Source organism: Ctenopharyngodon idella, chromosome 14 (genome assembly GCF_019924925.1).
Source record: "Ctenopharyngodon idella isolate HZGC_01 chromosome 14, HZGC01, whole genome shotgun sequence".
Lineage (NCBI taxonomy): Eukaryota > Metazoa > Chordata > Actinopteri > Cypriniformes > Xenocyprididae > Ctenopharyngodon > Ctenopharyngodon idella.
The window spans coordinates 12,882,077-12,903,179 of NC_067233.1; the positions used below are offsets into that span (position 1 = coordinate 12,882,077).

The 21,103-nt window shown below is 37.6% G+C and overlaps 1 protein-coding gene across 4 annotated transcripts in view; it reads right to left on the bottom strand.

Annotated features, from left to right (window-relative positions):
• drp2 (dystrophin related protein 2) overlaps positions 1–21,103 on the bottom strand; it is a 158,085-nt gene that overhangs the window by 40,630 nt on the left and 96,352 nt on the right. For all 4 annotated transcript variants that reach the window (XM_051860018.1, XM_051860019.1, XM_051860020.1 and 1 more), the window contains 5 exons: positions 17,975–18,131; positions 15,352–15,472; positions 13,059–13,327; positions 4,817–4,963; positions 2,660–2,738 (listed from right to left, as the gene is read on the bottom strand). In XM_051860018.1, coding sequence (XP_051715978.1) covers positions 2,660–2,738; positions 4,817–4,963; positions 13,059–13,327; positions 15,352–15,472; positions 17,975–18,131 — 773 coding nt within the window. The remainder of the gene's footprint in view (positions 1–2,659; positions 2,739–4,816; positions 4,964–13,058; positions 13,328–15,351; positions 15,473–17,974; positions 18,132–21,103) is intronic.

Here is a 21,103-nt window from a genome sequence, read left to right on the forward strand (position 1 = left end):
AGAACAAAGAAACAAATTACAAACAAACCAGACAAAAAATACAACAGAACAAAAATACATATGAAATAAACAGTGCTTTAGGTTTTTCAGAAAGATGTGGTATTTAGATAAGTAATAGCCTACCCAACAGAAATTGAAGTGATCAAATGTAAAATAACTGCTGTATACATTAAATATAGACTAATTCTTATTTAAAACTAAAAAAGTTATTCATTCAAGAGCAGTGAGTGATTTTATCTTTGTCTTTTCTTGTTGGATTAACAATGACTTTAGCAATCATTAATGTTGGCTGCTGTCCCTTTAAGAGCTGCACGGACCCAACATAGGCCTACTGTTATGCTGCCTTCACGAGGTCTCGGAATTATGGTAAATACGAGTTTCCTAGGTAAAAATTGCACATGAACACCCTTTCATTTCGCAACATGAATGCGATGAGCTCGTAATCACAATTTCAGAAGTGATAATTATCAAATTTCCGTTAACACGAGAAGGCAGCAATACACTTGTACAGTGTACACTTTCTCAGTGTACACTTAAGACATAACCTACTGCATTTATGAGAATACTTACCAAAACGGCATTTCGATATATTTGTGTTGGCTATTTGACTGTTTAAGCACATATCTGAAGCCCTTTGCTTATGCGCGTTCCACACTGTCTCGGAGCGTGCGCACAGGTGGCCGCCTAGGGAACAGCGTCCGTTTCCCGGCTTAATGCGCTTTTAAAGGGGTAGTTCACCCAAAAATGAAAATTTGATGTTTATCTGCTTACCTCCAGGGCATCCAAGATACATCCTGGATGCCCTGAGAGTAAGCAGATAAACGTCAAATTTTCATTTTTGGGTGAACTATCCCTTTAATAGCACTGTTTAATGTTTAATATCAAGCACGTCCCGAAGTTTAGCAACAGTAGACTGCATTTTACATCCCTCTCTTTTTCGGCTGATTTGGATGTTAAGTTTGGGTTAGGGAGTAATAAAAACGCACCACTTTGAAGGAAAGGAAAGTGTGCTGTATGGAATGCAGCAGCGGTACAGTATCATTTTACCTCGATTATCTTGTTTTCATAATCGTTGGAACCCAAAATAGAAATTGAAATCGAAAATACGATTAATTGCACAGCCCTAGGACAGGGTGCCACCTCCGCATATGGCTTTCATAAGTACACTATACTTCTTTATTTCTCTATCCCTACTCTGTTCCAGTGAAATTGCAAAATAAAGTGCCACAAAATACATCACCATTACTGAAATACTGAGCTACTGACATTTTAAATTGATTTTATTTTGATTATTAAAAAAAAAATTGACAGTAATAATTGCCAAAATTGGTCCACAGAGCCTCATGTTCAGATAAGGGCCTGAGCTAAAGGCAAACAAGCTAACAAAACTAAATCTTAAACAGTGCACTCTGTGAGTTTTTGTTAACTTTTATCTGGAATGGATCTTATTTGTCCAAGAAATAAGCTGCGTCCTCCGGAGGTCGCATTTGAAGCCTGCATACATCATCAAGGATGTCTTATTTAAGAAAAGTAACCGTATTAAAATTGACTATTATTCCTCATGAGGTGTAAAATACTGTAATTTCATTCTTACTTTGCAATCTGACAGTTACTTTTCTTAAATGAGACCGCCTCAATGACATATGCAGCCTTCAAATGTGACCTCCGGAGGATGTCATTCTGGAACCTATACTGCCACCTATTGCCCTGGATGTATGACGTTTGTTCTTTTTTTGACTATAGGTGCATCCCAATTTGCGTACTTATGCACTATTCTATGATATTTATAAATACTGCAAGTAGTGTGTTCACACTGAAAATTCCAAAAAGAAAAAGTACACTTTAAATACCCAGATGATGCACTAAATTAACACAAAAATTAAGTGTGGAATGTTGGACACTTCATGCACTCAACTGTCACAGCTTTAATTACGTAGTCGAGGGGGAGGGGCTATCAATAACCTTATAAAATTCACACACTACACAGATGAGTAGTGCATAAGTACATAGTGTATGGTGCGTCATTTGGGATGTAACTCATGTTTTCTTTGTCTCATACTATACGCATCCATTATGGACCTTTTTGGATTCAATCTCAATAATTTTTTGTGCATTGTTCGTGGTTTGTGTTGATACACTACTAATACAGCCTTTTCTAGAATACTTTTATGTCTGGATTCTGCATTTCATTTGTATAGATCACATTAATAATATTTCTCTAAATTTCTTTTCATTTATTTATGTGGAAACTTGTTTTAATAAGCAAAACATGACTGAGACATGACCTTTAAAATTCCATTGTGAGTCCTGAAAATTTGAGAGAGCCATTCTCATTTATAACTGAACTGTGTGTGTAGGTTGAGTCCAAGTAAAGATCTGAGCAAAGACACTGAGTCTAAATGCTCTCAAGTCCATGACAAGACCAAGACCATGTAAATATGGTCTTGGACACCAGACTGGCCCCCGAGTCTGATCTTGAGTATTACATAATAAATTTGTAGCAGGGACTGTCTTTGTCCTGCAATGTTTCACCGGACAGATCTAATGTGACAGTGAAAATTAATAAAGATACAGTTCACCATGCCCACTTGACAACCCCACTCCACTGAGCTCCCATCCTTCACTCTCTACGGCTTCAAATGAGTTATACCATACTTACTGGAAAGGAAGTGCTGTGATCCAGGGCCAAAATCTCTGTGGGCATCTTGCAATTGTTTTAGACGTTCTTCAATAGACCCCTTGAGTAGAAAAGGAGAAAGAGGAGTGAATTACATTACATACTAAATCAAAGTTCTCAGATTGTGTAATAGAATGGTTCAAAAAACAGAATGTCAGATGGGTTTATAACAGAATGACAGTGAGCAAATAATGACAAAATTTTCATTTTGGGGTCCCTTCAAGTTTTTATATAAATGGACCAGTACCAGTCTGCTTCCTCAAATCAGTTTTTGAAGAATACAGACTGAATAGATGAGCAGTGACTGAGATAAATGCTCTGAAAAGTCTGTGAGCAGTAACAAGGAAAGTGGTGAGGGTGTTGCACAAGAAGTTTCCTAAGAGTAATCAATGTCTGTTGTTGTCACCACCAACCAGACGTCTCTGGGGAAAGGTGGACTACCTAATTCTGAGTTATTTACAATGTAAATCATTCAGAGGATGTCAAAACAGTGACATATACAAAGGCCAGCAAATCCACTCAAGCATGAAATATTTTCTTTCCCTCACTCTCTTCCTGTATTCTTTCTGTTTCTGGGAGGCATTTCAAGGACAACCAACACTGCTTTCCAATAAAAGAAAGATAATACTGTCCCGTGTAAAGGCAGACATCTCTGACGGTAAAGTGATGGTAAAGATATTAACAGTAAAGATATCACAGGTATAAATTACATTTTAAAATATATTAAAAAAGGAAATACTTATTTTAAATTGTAACATTTCACATTATGTCAGTATTTATTGTATTATCGATCAAATAAATGTAGCTTGGCGACACCTAGAAATACAATGGGCTCAAAGCCACAAGTCTTAAGAAGTTATGTTTCAAATTTGAGGATGATATAACAAAAAATGGTATGGAAGTTCCTAGAAGATTTTTTCTCTGACTAGTCCTTTTTCCAAAAATGGCCACTTAGAGCTCCAAAGTGCCCCTTGGTAACAAAATAATCTGAGGGCTAGAGAAAGCTATTAAAATTACTTTTACATGTACCACATATACTAAATAATTTTTTTTTTTTTAAATGTCAAATGTAAACAATTGCTATATTGCTGGCCGATTCAGACAGCAATCGGCCTCCAAAAGCAATAATTTGGAGGCTATAAATAGACAATTACCACACCGAAGGCCAATCATTCAGGCAAAAGACATCATGTACAAAAACAATGAATGGAAAAACAGTGCGGTCTGGGATGCAGAAGAATAACAGTGACGTGACTAGTGACAAGTGCACCTGTCATACGAGCTTTGATTTCTGAATGTATATAATCATAAAAACGCCTCTATTGTGCAGTGTGCAGATACAGAAGATAAACAGCACACATGTTGCTGGAATGTGAGAGTCTAATGTATATGATGGTATACAGTTTTGCAACTTAAACACTGCTCAGGTTGCATAATTTCTTAAAGAATGATGATGGAGAGCAGATCACTCAGGCGAAATCTGATGTAAACAATGAACGATATATCAATATATTGCAATAATTTTAATCGATTGACAGCCCTAACAAACATATATGAACGTTCGAGCATTAAAAGCCAAGGATTCATCAACACAGCATTTCTCATGGCATTCATACAACAAACAAAACGAGAAATGCTCACAGACAATAGTCCTGTAAGTTTCCTCTCACATTAGGTCACACACAAACTGCTGCAGATATGCATTTTATAGTCATTTTTCGATAACTGGATTCACACACTCCCACACACACAAGTGTACTTTTTATTCTCCCTGCATCTCTTTCTGGCTCTCTTAAGCTCATCTAACACATAAAACAACCAGATGCAATCGAAACACTCAATTTCATTTTACATCTTCTCTATTTTCTTGTCGGAAAGGCCTTTGTTTTCCCATGAGCATGTAGACAAAAGGCACTCCCTGTGACCGATGATAATGGAGCCATCACTGCTCCCAGCCAGGCAGGACCGGTGTATTATATTTCATCTCCTAAGATCCGTTTTTCATAGTGTATATGCATAAACTTAGTTGGCTGGAGCCAGCGCTGCCAATGGTGACCGGTGTTCTGTATGATCTCCATAGGGGTCCATTAGTTATGGTGGGCAGGTAAGAATGAGATAAGGATGGTGTGATTTCACTACCTGCAGAAGTTTCCATCTGTTGTTGAGGTGCTCCAGGGCTCTGGCGTTGTCCATAGACAAGTGCACGTCAGATATAGCCAGCTGATGGGCCAGGTCATTTATGTGTTTCATTCCTTCCTTCACCTGGGTCAGCTCTTCTTTAAACAGCTATAACAGAAAGAGAAATTGAGATGTATGATCAACAAACAACATTTTCACTTAAATTAATATATATGAAGAGTTCAGATGCAAAAACCTCTAAGTCCATATGACATTTTCTTTTAAATAAGTATTTTGTTCCAGGCTCCTATGTGTAGGTTCCGTCATTTCATATTAATGGCAATGAAAGGTCATTAGTCAGTTATTGAAATGCTTTATTTTCAAAAACGTCACTTTAGTCAATTCATTGGTCCTTCCCTCACAATGAACAACACTGCAATCCTCATCCATAGACTGGTTACTTCACGTATCGATTATTGCAATGCTCTTCTCACTGGTCTTCCTTCCAAACTTAACCTTCAGTTGGTTCAGAAATCTGTGGCTCGTGTTCTTACTAGAATTCCTTTATTCTGCACATTTCACCAATTCTCCAGCGCCTATACTGGCTTCCAGTGAAGTATTGCATTGATTTCAAAATTCTGCTTCTCACATTCAAGGCACCTCACAACCTTGCTCCTCCAAACCTTACTGATCTTCTTCATATTTATACCCCTTCACGCACTCCAAGATCTTCAATCTCACTCTCTCTTGTGTCTTAACTACCATGCGAGCCATAACTTTTAGCCATGCGGCCCCTCGCCTACAGAACTCTCTCCCTCTCGATATTTGTAATAGTGACAGTCTGCATACTTTCAAATCCTGTGTTAAGAGCTACCTTTTTACCCAGGCTTTTTTATAACCTGCTTTTATTAACCTGTACTGTATTCTACTATATCTATGATGCATGTGTGCTGTTAAGTTGTTGTATTCTGTGATGCTAATGGGATTTGTTTATTGTTATTCATTTATTTATTTTTAATTCTTTTTTATATTATTGTTTTGTTTGCTTGTAAGCTGACCTTGGGCGCCGTTAAATAAAATGCATTGCATTATGCATTATTATTAATAAATTTGACTGTCTTTGCAAAACCAGCTAAGTCCATGTTTGCTTTTTTCCACTATTTGGACAACAAGACAAGTAAAATGTCAGTTCCTGTCAGTTTTACAGCAGCAAAAGGAACACTGTTGTGTTTACTTGCTACTCGCGAAATCCCATCTTTGCCACTGTAACGATGGACAAAACATGATTAAAAACTTGCAGCTCGGCAATTGAAAGCCGGCTCATATCATTTTTTTACATTCTATGGCTCATACACACACCGTCATTCATTTTGAAATCATATGATTCGATTTGCGTCTTCTGATTGGTTCTTCCGTGTGACTTAGAGGCTTTTGCTGACAAAGGGAAGTGGCGTTTAGCAGTTTCTGCCAACAAACCAGTATTTCTGAATGGGCTGACGCTGAGATTTGGCAGATTTGAAGCGAAAGTATTTGATGAATGGAGGTGGCGTTTAGCTGCTTTTGCATCTGAACTCTTTATATATATATACAGGGTTGGGAAGATTACTTTTATTTTATTATTACTTTTTTTTAAATGCATTTGATTACAAAATACATGCTTAAAAAAGTAATTTGTAACATTTTGTTAGATTACACAAGTTTTGTAACTTAATCTAAATACTTTAGAATACTTTGGAATACTAATAAGGTGTGTAACACAAAGGGTCCACCAAACATAGGACTTGGTTTTCCTCTGCATATTTTTTTTTTACAACATCAGTTTTCCATAGTATTTCTTGAAGAAAAAAAAGGAGACAACCTTTAAAAAAATTACTAATGCAACACAATGCATTAAGAGTTAACTTTTTGAATTGCATGAACAGGGTAAATTGTAACTATTTTGTTGTCTGGAAAACATGGGAATCTGGGAATCATCCTTTGATTAATTGAAAGTTCAACAGAACAGCATTTATCTGAAATAAAAAAGCTTTTGTAACATTATGCACTACTGTTCAAATGTTTGGGGTCAGTAAGAATTTTTTTTTTTTTTTGAAAGAAATGAATACTTTTATTCAGCAAGGATGCATTAAATTGATCAAGAATGACAGTGAAGACATTTTTAATGTTAAAAAAGCTTTCTGTTTCAGATAAATGCTGTTCTTTTGAATGTTCTATTCATCAAAGAATCCTGAAAAAAAGAGACCTTTTTTGTTGTGATATTGACAGGCTGGCCACAGGGTGGATATTTCAGATGTTTAAAGTGATCTTTTATTCCATTCACAGCTAACACTTGTCCATTTTCAAAACATCCGCCACCTCAGCTTGCTTCCTTCTACACATTTACATTGAGGTGCTACAATGGGCATAAGTGCAAGAGAGATCCAGCCTGCCGGTAGAGTGAAACTGCACCAAATGTCGAAGTGTGACAAGACCCACTGTGTGTGAGAGTGTGAACTGGTGGCAAGAGAAAATTTGAGGGGAAAAAAAATGCAGAGAGAAATATTTTTGTAAGTGAAAAGATGAGTTGAAATACACCACCAATTTGGGTTGATAAGATTTTTGAATGTTTCTGAAAGAAGTCTCTTATGCTCACCAAGACTGCATTTATTTGATCAAAAATACAGTAAGAACTATAATATTGTGAAATTTTATTACTATTTAGAAGAACTGTTTCCTATTTGAATATATTTTAAAATGTAATTTATTCCTGTGATGGCAAAGCTGAATTTTAAGCAGCCATTACTCCAGTCTTCAGTTTCACATGATCATTCAGTAATCATTCTAGTATGCTGAATTGGTGCTCAAAAAAATTTGTTTCTGCATGTAGATAACTGTAGGAGCCTTGACCTTATGGCCTGTTCATACCCTTGACATGCAGCCAGGAAAACGAATGGAAAAACTCTTAAGTCTGCATGACTTGCAATGTGCTTTCTTGTTCTGACAGCAGGGGATACATTGATAAATGCTCCACCTCCTGTCAGAGCATAGCACGAACATGTCAGTACTGCTTCAGCCTGAATTAAAACTCAACATATTGCATCAGGGTACAGCTCCAGGCAGACAAACTAGTTAATTATTTAATTGCACGGCTGCAATGACATGTACTGTACTATTCTCAAAAAGGCACATTACATCACAAAAACACGTTTACAATAATAGAGAACCAGAAATACCATTTCCACAGAATAAGTAATCTGTTGGGACCCAAACGGCAGAATAGAGTATCTGACTCACTGATGCACAAGGTAGTACTGCAAATAGATACCTACACTGTTCCATATTTATAATAATTCCGCTTATCTGCACGGAAACAACCATGATCATATCATCAATAAAAAGACCTACTATTGTACAGCTATGGGAGTTCGGGTCTGTACATCATCAATGGTAGATTATGAGGGGAAACATTAGGGAGATATGCTTTGCGCTCAAGTCTTTGAAATAGCATGGTAGATTACAGGATAACATATTCAGATCTCTCATCATCTTTCGGTGCTTTTATTGTTATGACCCTAATCTCTGGGTTTAATAAGTCAAATGACTGAGTATAGTATCTTAAGGACAAAACTAATAGCAGCATACAGCCGACTGAGCTGTACTATATTAGAAAACCATAAAAACACACAGGCTGGAAAGTGTAGAAAGGACATCCAGTAAGTAAATGGCCAGAAAGTGAAAATGCCACTGGACGGATTATGATTGCCATTTGCTTTCTGGATCTCTTTCAAACCACAATATACTGTTAGGACAGCTTAGATGACAATTGGTGTGCACCTGTCCAACCTCCAGGATCTCCAGACTGAACAGGCAGGTAACATCATCACATCTCACCTACTGTAGGACACATTTGCACTTCTGCCCTCAGGCACATGCTATAGTTTTCTGTGCACTAAAACAACCAGCCACAAGAAGAGTTTTATTCCACAGGCCATCTCCACTTGTAACAGCTAGCATACTAGGAATGTGCCCAAAGCCAAATACCTTATTCACCTTCAAAACGAATAACAAATTTCATCGAATATATAAAAAAATATTAGGTAGACACAGTCACTCCTCATGTTTGCTGAATAACAGGTGAGCCAGGGGATAACACAATATAATACATAAAACTCTCAAATAAATATGCAATAATGAGTGTGTGTGTGTGTCACACTTTTCAATGTCTGCATTGTTCCCGTTTGCCTGTGTTCTCTTTTGGCACCTAGGTTACTCATTACCCTCTTGTTTGTTACTATAGTTACTCATTATTTCCTTTGTTTGCTTCACCTGTGTTTATCCAATTATGTTTGCTCCTAGTATTTATATGTCTGTGTTTCAGTTCTCATTTGTCAGTTCTCATTAGCGCTTATGCTGAGTTATGGTTAATCCTCCATTAATAAAGTTTTTTTTTTTTTTGCATATATCTTCTTCATCTTGCCGTCTACCTAAACCACACCTCTGCTAAACCGTGACAATGTGAATGAATTACTGTATACTCTATGAACGAAATGAGCGCAACTCGAATAGCCGTGTTGTGTTGCCGTCTCCATGCGTCTCTCAGAAATCAGAGCATGGCAAGAGTTAATATAAACTAAAATACTGCATCCTACAAAATTTCTACTATTTGATATGTCTATTTAAATTATGTAAACCTTGTACTATATGATACATGAATGAATCAAATAAGCACAGCACGATCGCAAATCAAATAGTCACGTTGCCATCTCTCAGGAACCAGCTCTCTGCCAAGAGTAATGTCAACTAATATATTGAATCACACACATTTTCTACTTGCTACTTGAAATGTCTATTTAAATGTTTTTAATATAATGGCTACATGATATTTCTCTGTCTCACTCTCTCTTGGAGATGGCAAGCATTTAATATATTCTTTGTTGTTTTAGCAGTTTTTTTTTTTTTTTTTTTACTTTTATGTTCTCTAATCAGCATTTTATATCGATTCCAACTCCTCTTATTAACTGTGAATGATTGTCCTGACATTCTGTACACAAAGTTCTTCTGAAAAATTGAAAAATAAATTATTATTTCTTTTATTTAAAATTTAGTATTATTGCTCTAATTATAAGATATTTAAATATTTATTTATTGGGGTTGAAAAAGGTCCCCGAGCCAGGTTGCCCGAAGCACAACATCTCGAAGCACTACTTATAATTATAATAAAAATAATTATTTTGAGTTATACAAGGCATATTTGTTAGATGATAACTATTATTACATTTAAAAAGGTCTTCTCAAGTAATTTAACAACGTCCGGCGAAAGCCCTGTCCACTTCTGGTTTTATCCAAATACAGACACGAATAATTTTGAGATTATTACAGATACAGATACTGGATCCACTGCACACCCCTATAGCATACCCACTATTGTATACATGTTTTTATAGTTCAGTATAATTATATTGTTTAGACCACATTGGCATTAGGCACTAGATACTTATGCAAACATTAAATTCATACTCTGCATATATAGCACTTAATGTGCATCTGTACATACATTCCTAAAAATAAAGGTTCCAAAAGCTAGTTTCCGCAGTGATGCCCTTGAAGCAGCATTTTGGTTCCCTAAAGTACCAGTGTACAGTTCTTAAAAGAACCATGTTTTTCTTAGTGTAAAGAACATTTTAATAATCTAAAGAACATTTTTCCACTGTAAAGATTCTTTTGTGGAATAGAAAAGCTAAAGCTTCTTCATGCAACCATAGATGCCAATAAAGAAACTATTTATTTCGTATTGTAAATCTACTGCTTACACAATCTAGATGTATATTCTTTTAGATTTTTATTTCAATTCAACTTATTTTTTTCCCCCTTGCTGTTCTCGTGTTCTAATGTATTCATGTTTGTAAGCACCCACAGCTCCTGGAAACCATACAAATCCCTTGTTAGTTTGTGTACACTTGGTGAATAAAGCTCATTTTGAAAATAAATATATAAATAATACACATAAGTCACATTAGAGGCAAATCAAATCACACATTCACAGTACAATTAATTAAAAGTTTGAAAAAATCACTTCTTTAAACCCTACAGTGAAATTAAATGAGAGAAAAAGTTAAAGACATTATATGACATTAAAGAAATGTGCCCTGTGGAGAGTCTCATTACAATCTGACTGAAAATCTTAGAATTAGTAATTGAGCGAGATGTGAGGTCAACTAACAAATGAAAAAGACTGTAAAAATATCAATTCCATCAGAATGCCTCACATAGTTCATCAAAATATCAAAATACATGCCATAATATAAATGCACATTGAGCCTCATTATCTTTATCTATTTAAAGCAGCACATCTAGAGGTAAATTGCGCAGATGCATCACAGGGTCTCAGCAGCCAACCATACAAAAGTTGAATTCAAATCACTTCTTAAACATTCCTATAAATGCAAGATTCAGTATTGCAGTTTGGATGTTTTTAAAAGTTTCATTTGCTACTACCAAAATAGATCTAATTAAGTGCATTTTGGTTGAAAGTCACAATGTAGTGTAAACTAACTGTAATACACCGTGATGCATCCTAGACAACCGCCTACACACATATTAATCAACTATTGTGTCTATATTATATTCAAACTTTGACAAACACGTGCAGCTTTAAAAAAAATAACTGGCTCACATATATGCAGGTGACTTCACAGCACTTCTTAGGTTTCCCTGATATCATCAAGCAGTGACAGATTATGTGAAGCACAACATGCATGACTAAAATAACCTTGAGAATTCCACTCAAACCTCAAATATGCAGAGGGATTGAAGTATATTTGGGAGTAACACTGTGCTGACATGTTCTGTGCTCTTTTATGCTTTGTGTATGTTGTAGTAACACACTAGGGATACCACCAAAACTACACAATACTCGATTCCAAAGTCGATACCACAGTAAAAAAAAAAAAAAAAAAAAAGGTTAATGGTTCATTTCGGAAAATGGTTACTCTTGGGTGGGGGGTGGGGGGTATCAGGTTTTAAAGGCTGCTGTCACTAAGACCTAATAGACGGAGACAGTATGCTGTTACACATGCTGTTCACATTCACATAAACGACTGTGCTTATGCGAATATTCGCCAATATGGGCATTTTGACATAAATGTGTGTGTATGCGTAATGGTGCGTAATGGTGCTTATGCATAATGGTGCGTTCAGGTCCTCCTGGGAAGTTCGTATTTATGAGGTGGGAAGTCGTGTTTATGATGGTAGGTGCGTTCAAGTCACTTTCATCGGAGTAAGATGGCGGTGTACCTTCTCTTAATTAATTACACAAAAATACAGCACTGCTACTTCTAGAAAATGAAGAACAAAGAATGTGCATCAGGTGTGTTTTGCTTTTTTATGTTTTTAATTAATTTATGAAGCCACTGTAAACTTTATAGTTACATATTATATTCTTATCTTATAATTCTATCATATTTTGTGCAGGGAATTAGCTTATTTCGTTGTAAATAGAAAAGCCTGACAATCTCAATGCTAAATACCTATAAGTATTGTGGTATTCCGCTATGTTTCTCACTGACACGGCCCCAACTCGTACAGATCGGGGCTTAAAAAAAATCCTGAGCTCGTGTTTAAGACATTTTGGTGGCGTTCATGTGCGTTCAGCTCGTAAATACGAACGCACCATAACAAGCCGCGAAAATCTGACACTCGCGAGAGGTGACTATGTGTGTGCTCTTTGGTTGAGAGTGCACTGACTGAAGACTGTCTCTCAGAGAGTGCGCAAGTACTTTATAGTTTAAAATTGGCATGCTATAAAACAATGTGCGCTAAAGTATTGTATTGCACCATGCAACTTGCTTGCAGAGCAAAATCAATGTAGACACTATGGATGTGAAGCCATTTGCGCATTTTGAGAGAGAGAGAGAGAGAGAGAGAGTGACGCGGTACTGCTGAATCACTCACACTGTTTGTGAAATTACGTCTCACAGAAAGTTTTAAAATGAATGATTTGCTCTGATAATCTGTTTGGGTTCACCCTACATGCTATAGTGCATAAATGTTCAGTACCATCGGTATTTACGGTACTGTAGAAAAACCAAAAAAAGTACCATCAGGATTTTAAAATGTTGATTCCGACTTGGTACCAAAGTATCAGTTCTCATGACATCCTGAAGTAGCAAATGATGTATGTAGTCAGCAAATCAGAGACCATTCCTATTAAAATCCAATCTCAAATGTGTAAACAGTGATTTGTCTGCATTAGTCACTTGTGATCAGGTCACCGAAGACGAATTACCTTGGTAGCGTCTATATGGTCCTGCAGCGAATCAATGAACAGGTCTCCCACAGGCTCCCAGGCATCCCTCACTCCCTCCGCCTGCTCCAGAGCTGCAGCCAGCTCCTCCATGGTGGCCTGGATCTGCAGTAGCCTCTCCAGAGTTCGCTCCATGTGCCGGTGCCGGTCCACACAGCGTGCCGTCAACTTCTCCCACAGGTCACTGGCCACGTTGGCCTGCTTCCACACAGAGCGACTTACATTCAGCATTCGCCGGCGAGGAGAGACCTCTGTGATGGAGAGGAGGGGAAGAATGGAGAGTAACAGAGCGAAATGAGCCAACAGAGTGAAAACAACACCCCTGATCTCTCCATTATTAATTCCTCCATATGACACAGACACACTCATGATGACATGTGGATGCAGATTTGGGCTGATGACCTACATGAGGGGAGGCAGCTCTCATCAAGCATTGTAATGTTTATGCACGTATGCTGGGTTAATGTTGGGTTGTAATACCTGAAGAGTCGGGTGTCCATCCACCTATTTTTATGGGGGGGGAATATTCTTAAGGAGTACCTTGTCTAATTTTCCAATTAAAATATCTATAAACATTTAAATTACTTGAGAAACAAGACAAAATACACATTCAAGATAAGTCTATGACATCAGGTCCTAATATGTTGCTTCTCAGGTTATTTTAACTTGTTTTCAGGATTTTTTAAATATTTTTACTGAAAAACAAGTCTAAAAAAATACACATTAAAAACTCATTAAAAGTTGGTGTTTGGCAGTGTACTGTTTGCCACGCTGTTACCCAGACCTAAGGCATCTATGGCTAATAACAAGCACTTATTTGAAAAGAATTTTTGCAATATTCTGTTTTTCACATAAATTATACTTGCAACTTGAATGGAAACATTGATAGTTGCTATTGATTGACTGGCACAGGACCCCCTTTTTTTTTAAAGTGCCCCTTTTATGGATTTTTGAAAATTACCTTTCATGCAATGTGCAATGTAGCTGTATGTGAATGTAAACAGACTGCAAAGTTGTAAAGCTGAAAGTGCATCATAAATAAAGTATTGTCTCTCAAAAGAAAGAGTCGACTCTGAACCACTTAAAAGAGTCGTTTTTAATTCAAATCCCATTTCTGTGAAGTTCCCATTTCATTTCACACGTCACAAGTTATTACATTTGCATAATGCCCGCCTATGTTCTGCGTGGACATCCCGCAAAAACTTGAACCCCTCTCAAACATGTTGACAAGTTGTCTCTGCGCTGTGAAAGTAAATTCGGTTTATTTTCACTTCCAAAGGATGAAGCTGTGAAGAATCATTGGTTAAAGATGGGACAGTACCTACTTTATTTGGACCAACTTGCTCCTCAGAATCACAACCTGCAACTGTGATTAATTATTGATGTATTTTATACTGAGTGTTCAAAATACATAGTTTTGTGTTTTAACTATATTGTGTATGTCTCTGGCTAACCGGCTAACTCACGTTATTACTGTCTTACTGAAATACTTCTGCACTATTAATGCAGACTGTCTGTCGTTTTTACTACTTTGAGTAATGATAAAGATTTGGTTTACAAACTTTAATGTTACATCAGTCATTCACGTTAGTGCTGGGCCCACATGTTCACTGCAATAAATTAGAAATATACACATCAGTTTGTTGATGGACATACACTTGTTAATGCTGATGGTGAGGAATTACAGTTACAACATCTCATGATGAACGTCAAACTAAGCAGCGTATCACTGAGAAACGTCCTGCTCAAGTCGTCCTTGCGATGGTGGTTCGGTTTGAATAACTAACTCCCTATATTTTTATCATCAGACTCGCGCTCGGATTGATATGGTAAAATTGAAGCCATCGTTACTGTCTTTACAGTATGTACAATCGCTGAGCTTTAGGAAGCCTCCGGAGCTGTAAGCAGTAGACCAATCACAAAGAGATCTGGGCCATCTGGCCAATCAGAGCAGAGCAGGCTTGCAGAAAGGAGGGATTTAGAGAGACTGATTCATCCGCTGATTCATTCATCAATGTGGTGATATGCAATGTATATTATGAGAAAATGAAAGTGTTTTTTGACCTTTGATGCATGTAAACCTGTTGTAGGAGACCTCCTAAATATAATTAGGAATTTTTCAAATAGCATAATTAGGGGCACTTTAAACCCATCACCTTAGCTCTAAATATCATGTGATTAATTTTTCAGGAGCCAGAGTAAAACAACATCATGACACTTAAATTAAATGTATCGAAATGGTTCATTAGCCATTTTTCATCACTAGAGAACAGACCTTTGCCATCAGGCAACGTCTCCTCAGGCTCCTGGAAAGGGTGTTGTGCCAGGAAGGTCTGAGCCGACTCCAACACTGAGTAGATGTAGGGCCCTCTGGATTTGACATCTTCAATGAAACCCTGCACACAAGAGCAGATGTTTACAAGTGTATCACACTGACAAGTGTATCACTAATAAACTAGCTCATGGACGGACAATGAATGGGATCCCTACAACATCCATCAACCCCTAAGATCCTCTTATTAGTCCAATATCCAATAGTAAATTGTTGGTTGTACCAAAAACCCAGCTAACCACCTCCAGTTTTTCCACTATTCCCTAACAGTTATTGAGGCGACAACTTAATTTATTCATTATGCCTTTTTAAATCTCAGGGGAATGTTACCCCCTCTTCTTAAAGTCATTTCTTTGGATAATCCAACAGTTCAATCTTCTTATAGCAAGAAGAGATTACTATTAATTTTTTATCTCCTGTATTGCCAACAGGAATTACCCAATGAAACGCAGCATGCTGGTTATGTATATTCACAAAAATGGCTGTGCAATCGTATTTGGAGTCACTCCCAGTAACACGTATCATGTCCTTAAAACCTCCACCCACCTTTTCACAAATTGAATTAGCTACTAAGAAACTGTAATCTGAAATCAAACAGCCAAAAGTAAAAATGTACTACTGGGCTGCTAGAATCAAGAAATCTCCTGAGGGGTCTTCGTGGAAAGTATGCCCTCTTGCCCATGTCTTGCTATTCCATGTAATAACTGAGGCCTGAAAATGTTTTTATTCCACTTAAAGTGAAAATTTAATAGTAGCTAAAAATAAAGACTTAAGATCACTTATGTATTAATTATACATTTGCAGGAAAAGCCGCAAGAAATGGTTGTTTCTATCTGGTGATGTCTCTGCTATTTCCTCAACTACTGTAAGTACTCACTAAAAACAAATGATGGCTTCTACTTAATTCTGAAAGACTCAGGGGAAACTCTTATAATTTCAGTCTAGACTAGTGTTAGGATAAGCTTCAATATATACACAGCTTTTAAACCAATCCAAATTATTCAAATCTGTCAACAAACTTAGAACTATTAGCACAGAGGAAGACAAAAAGAGTCTGATTTTAAAACACAATGGAAGAAATCCACTAATGATCAATAATTTAAATTTCTTAAAACGCTGTAATTCTCTGCAGAGCAGCATATGTGATTTTGCTCTCTGCTTTGTCAGAAAAGTTTTAGGGCGATGTGGCATATTGGGAACACGAACATCATACACTGCAGGGATGAATTGGAGGAAAAGAGAACAGTATGTGACAGGCGGAATGATGCCATGTGCATATGTACATGTACATTTTACATTAAGAGCAAAAAGAGAACAGTAAGGGAGAAATAAGTGAGAGCCAAGAAGGGGACAGTGAGATACAGGCCTGTTAATATGGAGGCTGATTTCACAGTGTGTCAGTCACTGAAAGAAAGAGCTTGCTATCTCTCTCTCTTTCTCACTCTCTTGCTCTCTCTTTCCTCTCAGTCCCCTCTTTTTCCTGCGTTATTCAGCTGACAGCACTGGAAATTGGTGCTAAGATGGAAGCAGTATCCTGCAGTAGTACAGGACCAATTACAAGGTGTGTGTTTATCTGTGAGAGTGAGTTTGTATATTGGGGAAAAGAACATGTTTGAGTGCAGAACATAATGTGTATGCACAGGAGAGTGGTAAAAATTTTAAGGGACAGTTCACCTAAAAATGTCATCATTTCCAAACCCGTATGACACAAAATCCTGACATCCAAACAAGCTTTCCATGGTTCACATGCGTTCATGAGAGAAACATGATGTGTGATCTGTGAATGAATCACTCAGTCAGATTGCTTTAATGAATCAGTTAATCCAATTCTGAATGATTAATTCACAAATCAGACTGATTTTCGAGTGACTCGCTGACTCAATGATCAGGTTACAATGGTTAGCAGCTCACTGGAGAGGAAGATTGTCAGTAAATAATGTAATTTTTGGTCTCTTTCTCAAACAAAAGGTCATATGAACCAGTCCTTTGATTCTTTTCTAGTGCTTTTGTGTCAATTTTTAAAGCTTGAAAGCTTCCGATACCCATTCAATGTACGTTGCGGTCTTCAAAATGTCTCCTTTTGTCTTCCAATGTCAGAAAGAATTTTAAATGGGTTTGGAATGACATGAGTAAAGGTCTTTTCTTTGGTGAACTATTTCCTTAATTGAAGAGAAAAATGTGTGAACATAAAAGAAGTCATTTATTGTTCATGCATCTGTTGGTGCCACTATTCTCTTTGTTCTATTTTTAGTGATCTAGCCTCTTTGTGGCTTATGAAACAGAGGGGGGTTCAAATTTCCAATTAACATGTTTGATTCAGGTCTACTTTTACATCTTGATAATAGATTTAGAGGCTTTTTATTAGCTTACAGGTGGGTGGGCTCGATTTTTAAAATCATTCTGTCTTAACTCCTGCTGCCATATTGCGGTCTTAAATATTAAACTGATTCTGTTATGTTGATAGATGACAAGATTAACAGTGTTCAAGAGCAAAGTCAGCAAGAGAAAAGATATGCTAATGTGGGGAATGACAGCATGAGTAAGTGTGCGTGTGTATTAAGCCAACCTGGTGGAACTCCCTCTGGTGCTGCACTGCTCCGACGTCACCACCTATGGGCAGCTGCTCGGACAGCTCCTCGTCTTTAGCTGTCAGCCATTCGATGATCTCCTGCAGGGACAGCTGGAGCTTCCCGCTGTTGTCCGAAAAGGCCTCCAGCCGTACCCTGCCAACAGAGCAAACAACAGCCCGCCACAGGGCACGGACCCATGGTCAAATCTTAGACAGCACTGAGATCACAGCACTGAAAAATTGTCCATATATGGAATCTCAGGACACACTCTTACAGCACCTTGTCACCATTTCTGTTTTATTATTTTTGAGGGTTTTGCAATGTTATTCCCTGGTTAACTGAACTGGCCAGCATAGCTAGACAACAGCATACATTTGGATGCTGGTCTCACTAGGCTTCTTAGTACTTATAAAGCACGTATTAATGCCTTATTCTGAATGAACATATTCTACATCCTTTAATCCTACCCAATACCTGAACTTAACCACTACAGCTACCTTACCAACTATTAATATATGATATATAACTATTTAATAATAAAATGTTCCCCATACTAAAGTGTTACTATATATCAGCGACATTGCATAGGTTGTTATTTTAACATTAAAGAAAGGTGGGAAAATTCTGATATGATTTACACTACATTGCCAAAAGTTTTGGGACGTCTGCCTTGACGTGCACATGAACTTTAATGACATCCCATTCTTAATCCGTAGGGTTTAATATGGAGTTGGCCCACCCTTTGCAGCTATAACAGCCTCAACTCTTCTGGGAAGGCTTTACACAAGGTTTAGGAGTGTGTTTATGGGAATTTTTGACCATTCTTCTAGAAGCGCATTTGTGAGGTCAGGCAGTGATGTTGGCGAGAAGGCCTGGCTCACAGTCTCCGCTCTAATTCATCCCAAAGGTGTTCTATCAGGTTGAGGTAAGGACTCCGTGCAGGCCAGTCAAGTTCTTCCACACCAAACTCGCTCATCCATGTCTTTATGGACCTTGCTTTGTGCAGTCATGTTGGAACAGGAAGGGGCCATCCCCAAACTGTTCCCACAAAGTTGGGAGCATGAAATTGTCCAAAATGTCTTGGTATGCTAAAGCATTAAGAGTTCCTTTCACTGTAACTAAGGGGCCAAGACCAACCCCTGAAAAACAACCCCACACCATAATCCCCCCTCCACCAAACTTTACACTTGGCACAACGCAGTCAGGCAAGTACCATTCTCCTAGCAATTTCCAAACCCAGACTCGTCCATCGGACAGAGAAGCGTGACAGAGATTGGACAGAGAAGCGTGATTGGTCACTCCAGAGAACACATCTCCACTGCTCTAGAGTCCAGTGGCGGCGTGCTTTACACCACTGCATCCAACGCTTTCCATTGCACTTGGTGATGTAAGGCTTGGATGCAGCTGCTCGACCATGGAAACCCATTCAATGAAGCTCTCTACGTACTGTTCTTGAGCTAATCTGAAGGCCACACGAAGTTTGGAGGTCTGTAGCTATTGACTCTGCAGAAAGTTGGCGACTTCTGCTCACAGTGTGCCTCAGCATGCGCTGACCCGGCACTGTGATTTTACGTGGCCTACCACTTCGTGGCTGAGTTGCTGTTGTTTCCAATTGCTTCCACTTTGATATGATACCACTAACACTTGACCGTGGAATATTTAGTAGTGAGGAAATTTCACGAATGGATTTATTGCACAGGTGGCAACCTATCACGGTACCACGCTTGAATTCACTGAGCTCCTGAGAGCGACCCATTCTTTCACAAATGTTTGTAGAAGCAGTCTGCATGCCTAGGTGCTTGATTTTATACACCTGTGGCCATGGAAGTGATTGGAACACCTGAATTCAATGATTTGGAGGGGTCCCTATACTTTTGGCAATATAGTGTATCTGTATCATTACTGACAAAACAAAAACCAGCTGTTTTAACAGGGGTGTGTAGACATTTTAAATCCATGTTATATATATATATATATATATATATATATATATATATATATACATATACATACATATATAAGGAAATGACAGGAAATGTGATCAAAAAACACCACAGGCTACTTGTACTTGTACTAACCATGTACTTGTACTTGTCTCCATCTCCAACTAAGGCATGTCAAAAGAAGAGAAATGCATACAGAGGAGCATAACACATCTCTATGATGTCCCAGCATGTAATGAAACAAGAAAGCACGTCTCAACCCATTGCCCTGCATTTACACGAAGGAAATCGTGGGATGAAATCTTATCTGTTTGCAGGAATCATATTTTCACATGATGATAAATAAAATATAAAGTGAGTAATTTAGCCACCTGCCCACACGGACTGGAATTGTTTTAGAGACAGGCTGGTTCTGTCAGCAACCAAGCTGATGCTGCACAGAGGATTAAGAGAGAAAAACCATGTTTTAGTAACCCCCAGTGTCCTCACAATTGCATTATTTCTAGCCCGTTATATGCCACTCAAGAGCATTGTCACAGCTCAGGGAATGCATGGAAAAAGACGAGCTAAGACAAAGGGATAAATGAGAAGAGAAAATGTATAGTGCATTCATTTATATTATGTGCATTCATATATATATATATATATATATATTGTTTTTGTCACTACAGTGTTTTATTGTGTTTGGGATCATGAATTCATCTCCTTCTTCAAGTATTTGCAGCATCATGTCTTCCTTCTATTTTAACAAGATGTTCAGCCTCTGCTGATACAAAAGCAGCCTCGCAGCATGATGTTGCTTTGCTGGTGCTGTTTGAGGTGTGGGCAGTGTCAGATTTGCAGCACATATAGCTTTGAAATATGAATAAAAAGCTATATTTTTGGCTCCTCTCAGCAATATTTTCCTGGGTCACTATTATGTTTTTGACTTCAGGTGTGCTTTGGCATGGGTCTTATCGGGCTTCTTTTGTGTCATTCTCCCAAACAAGTTATAAGATGGGTTGCACTAGACATTTTGACAGACAGGGTCGAAAAATTCTGTCATAATCTATTAATACCTGTTATTTAAATTTTCATATTTTAATAAAACATTTAATAGCTTTTGTTTTTGTTCACATTTTCATTTTTAATCATGAACTTACAGGACAAGCATATAGGCTAGATTATGCATTTATTTATTTA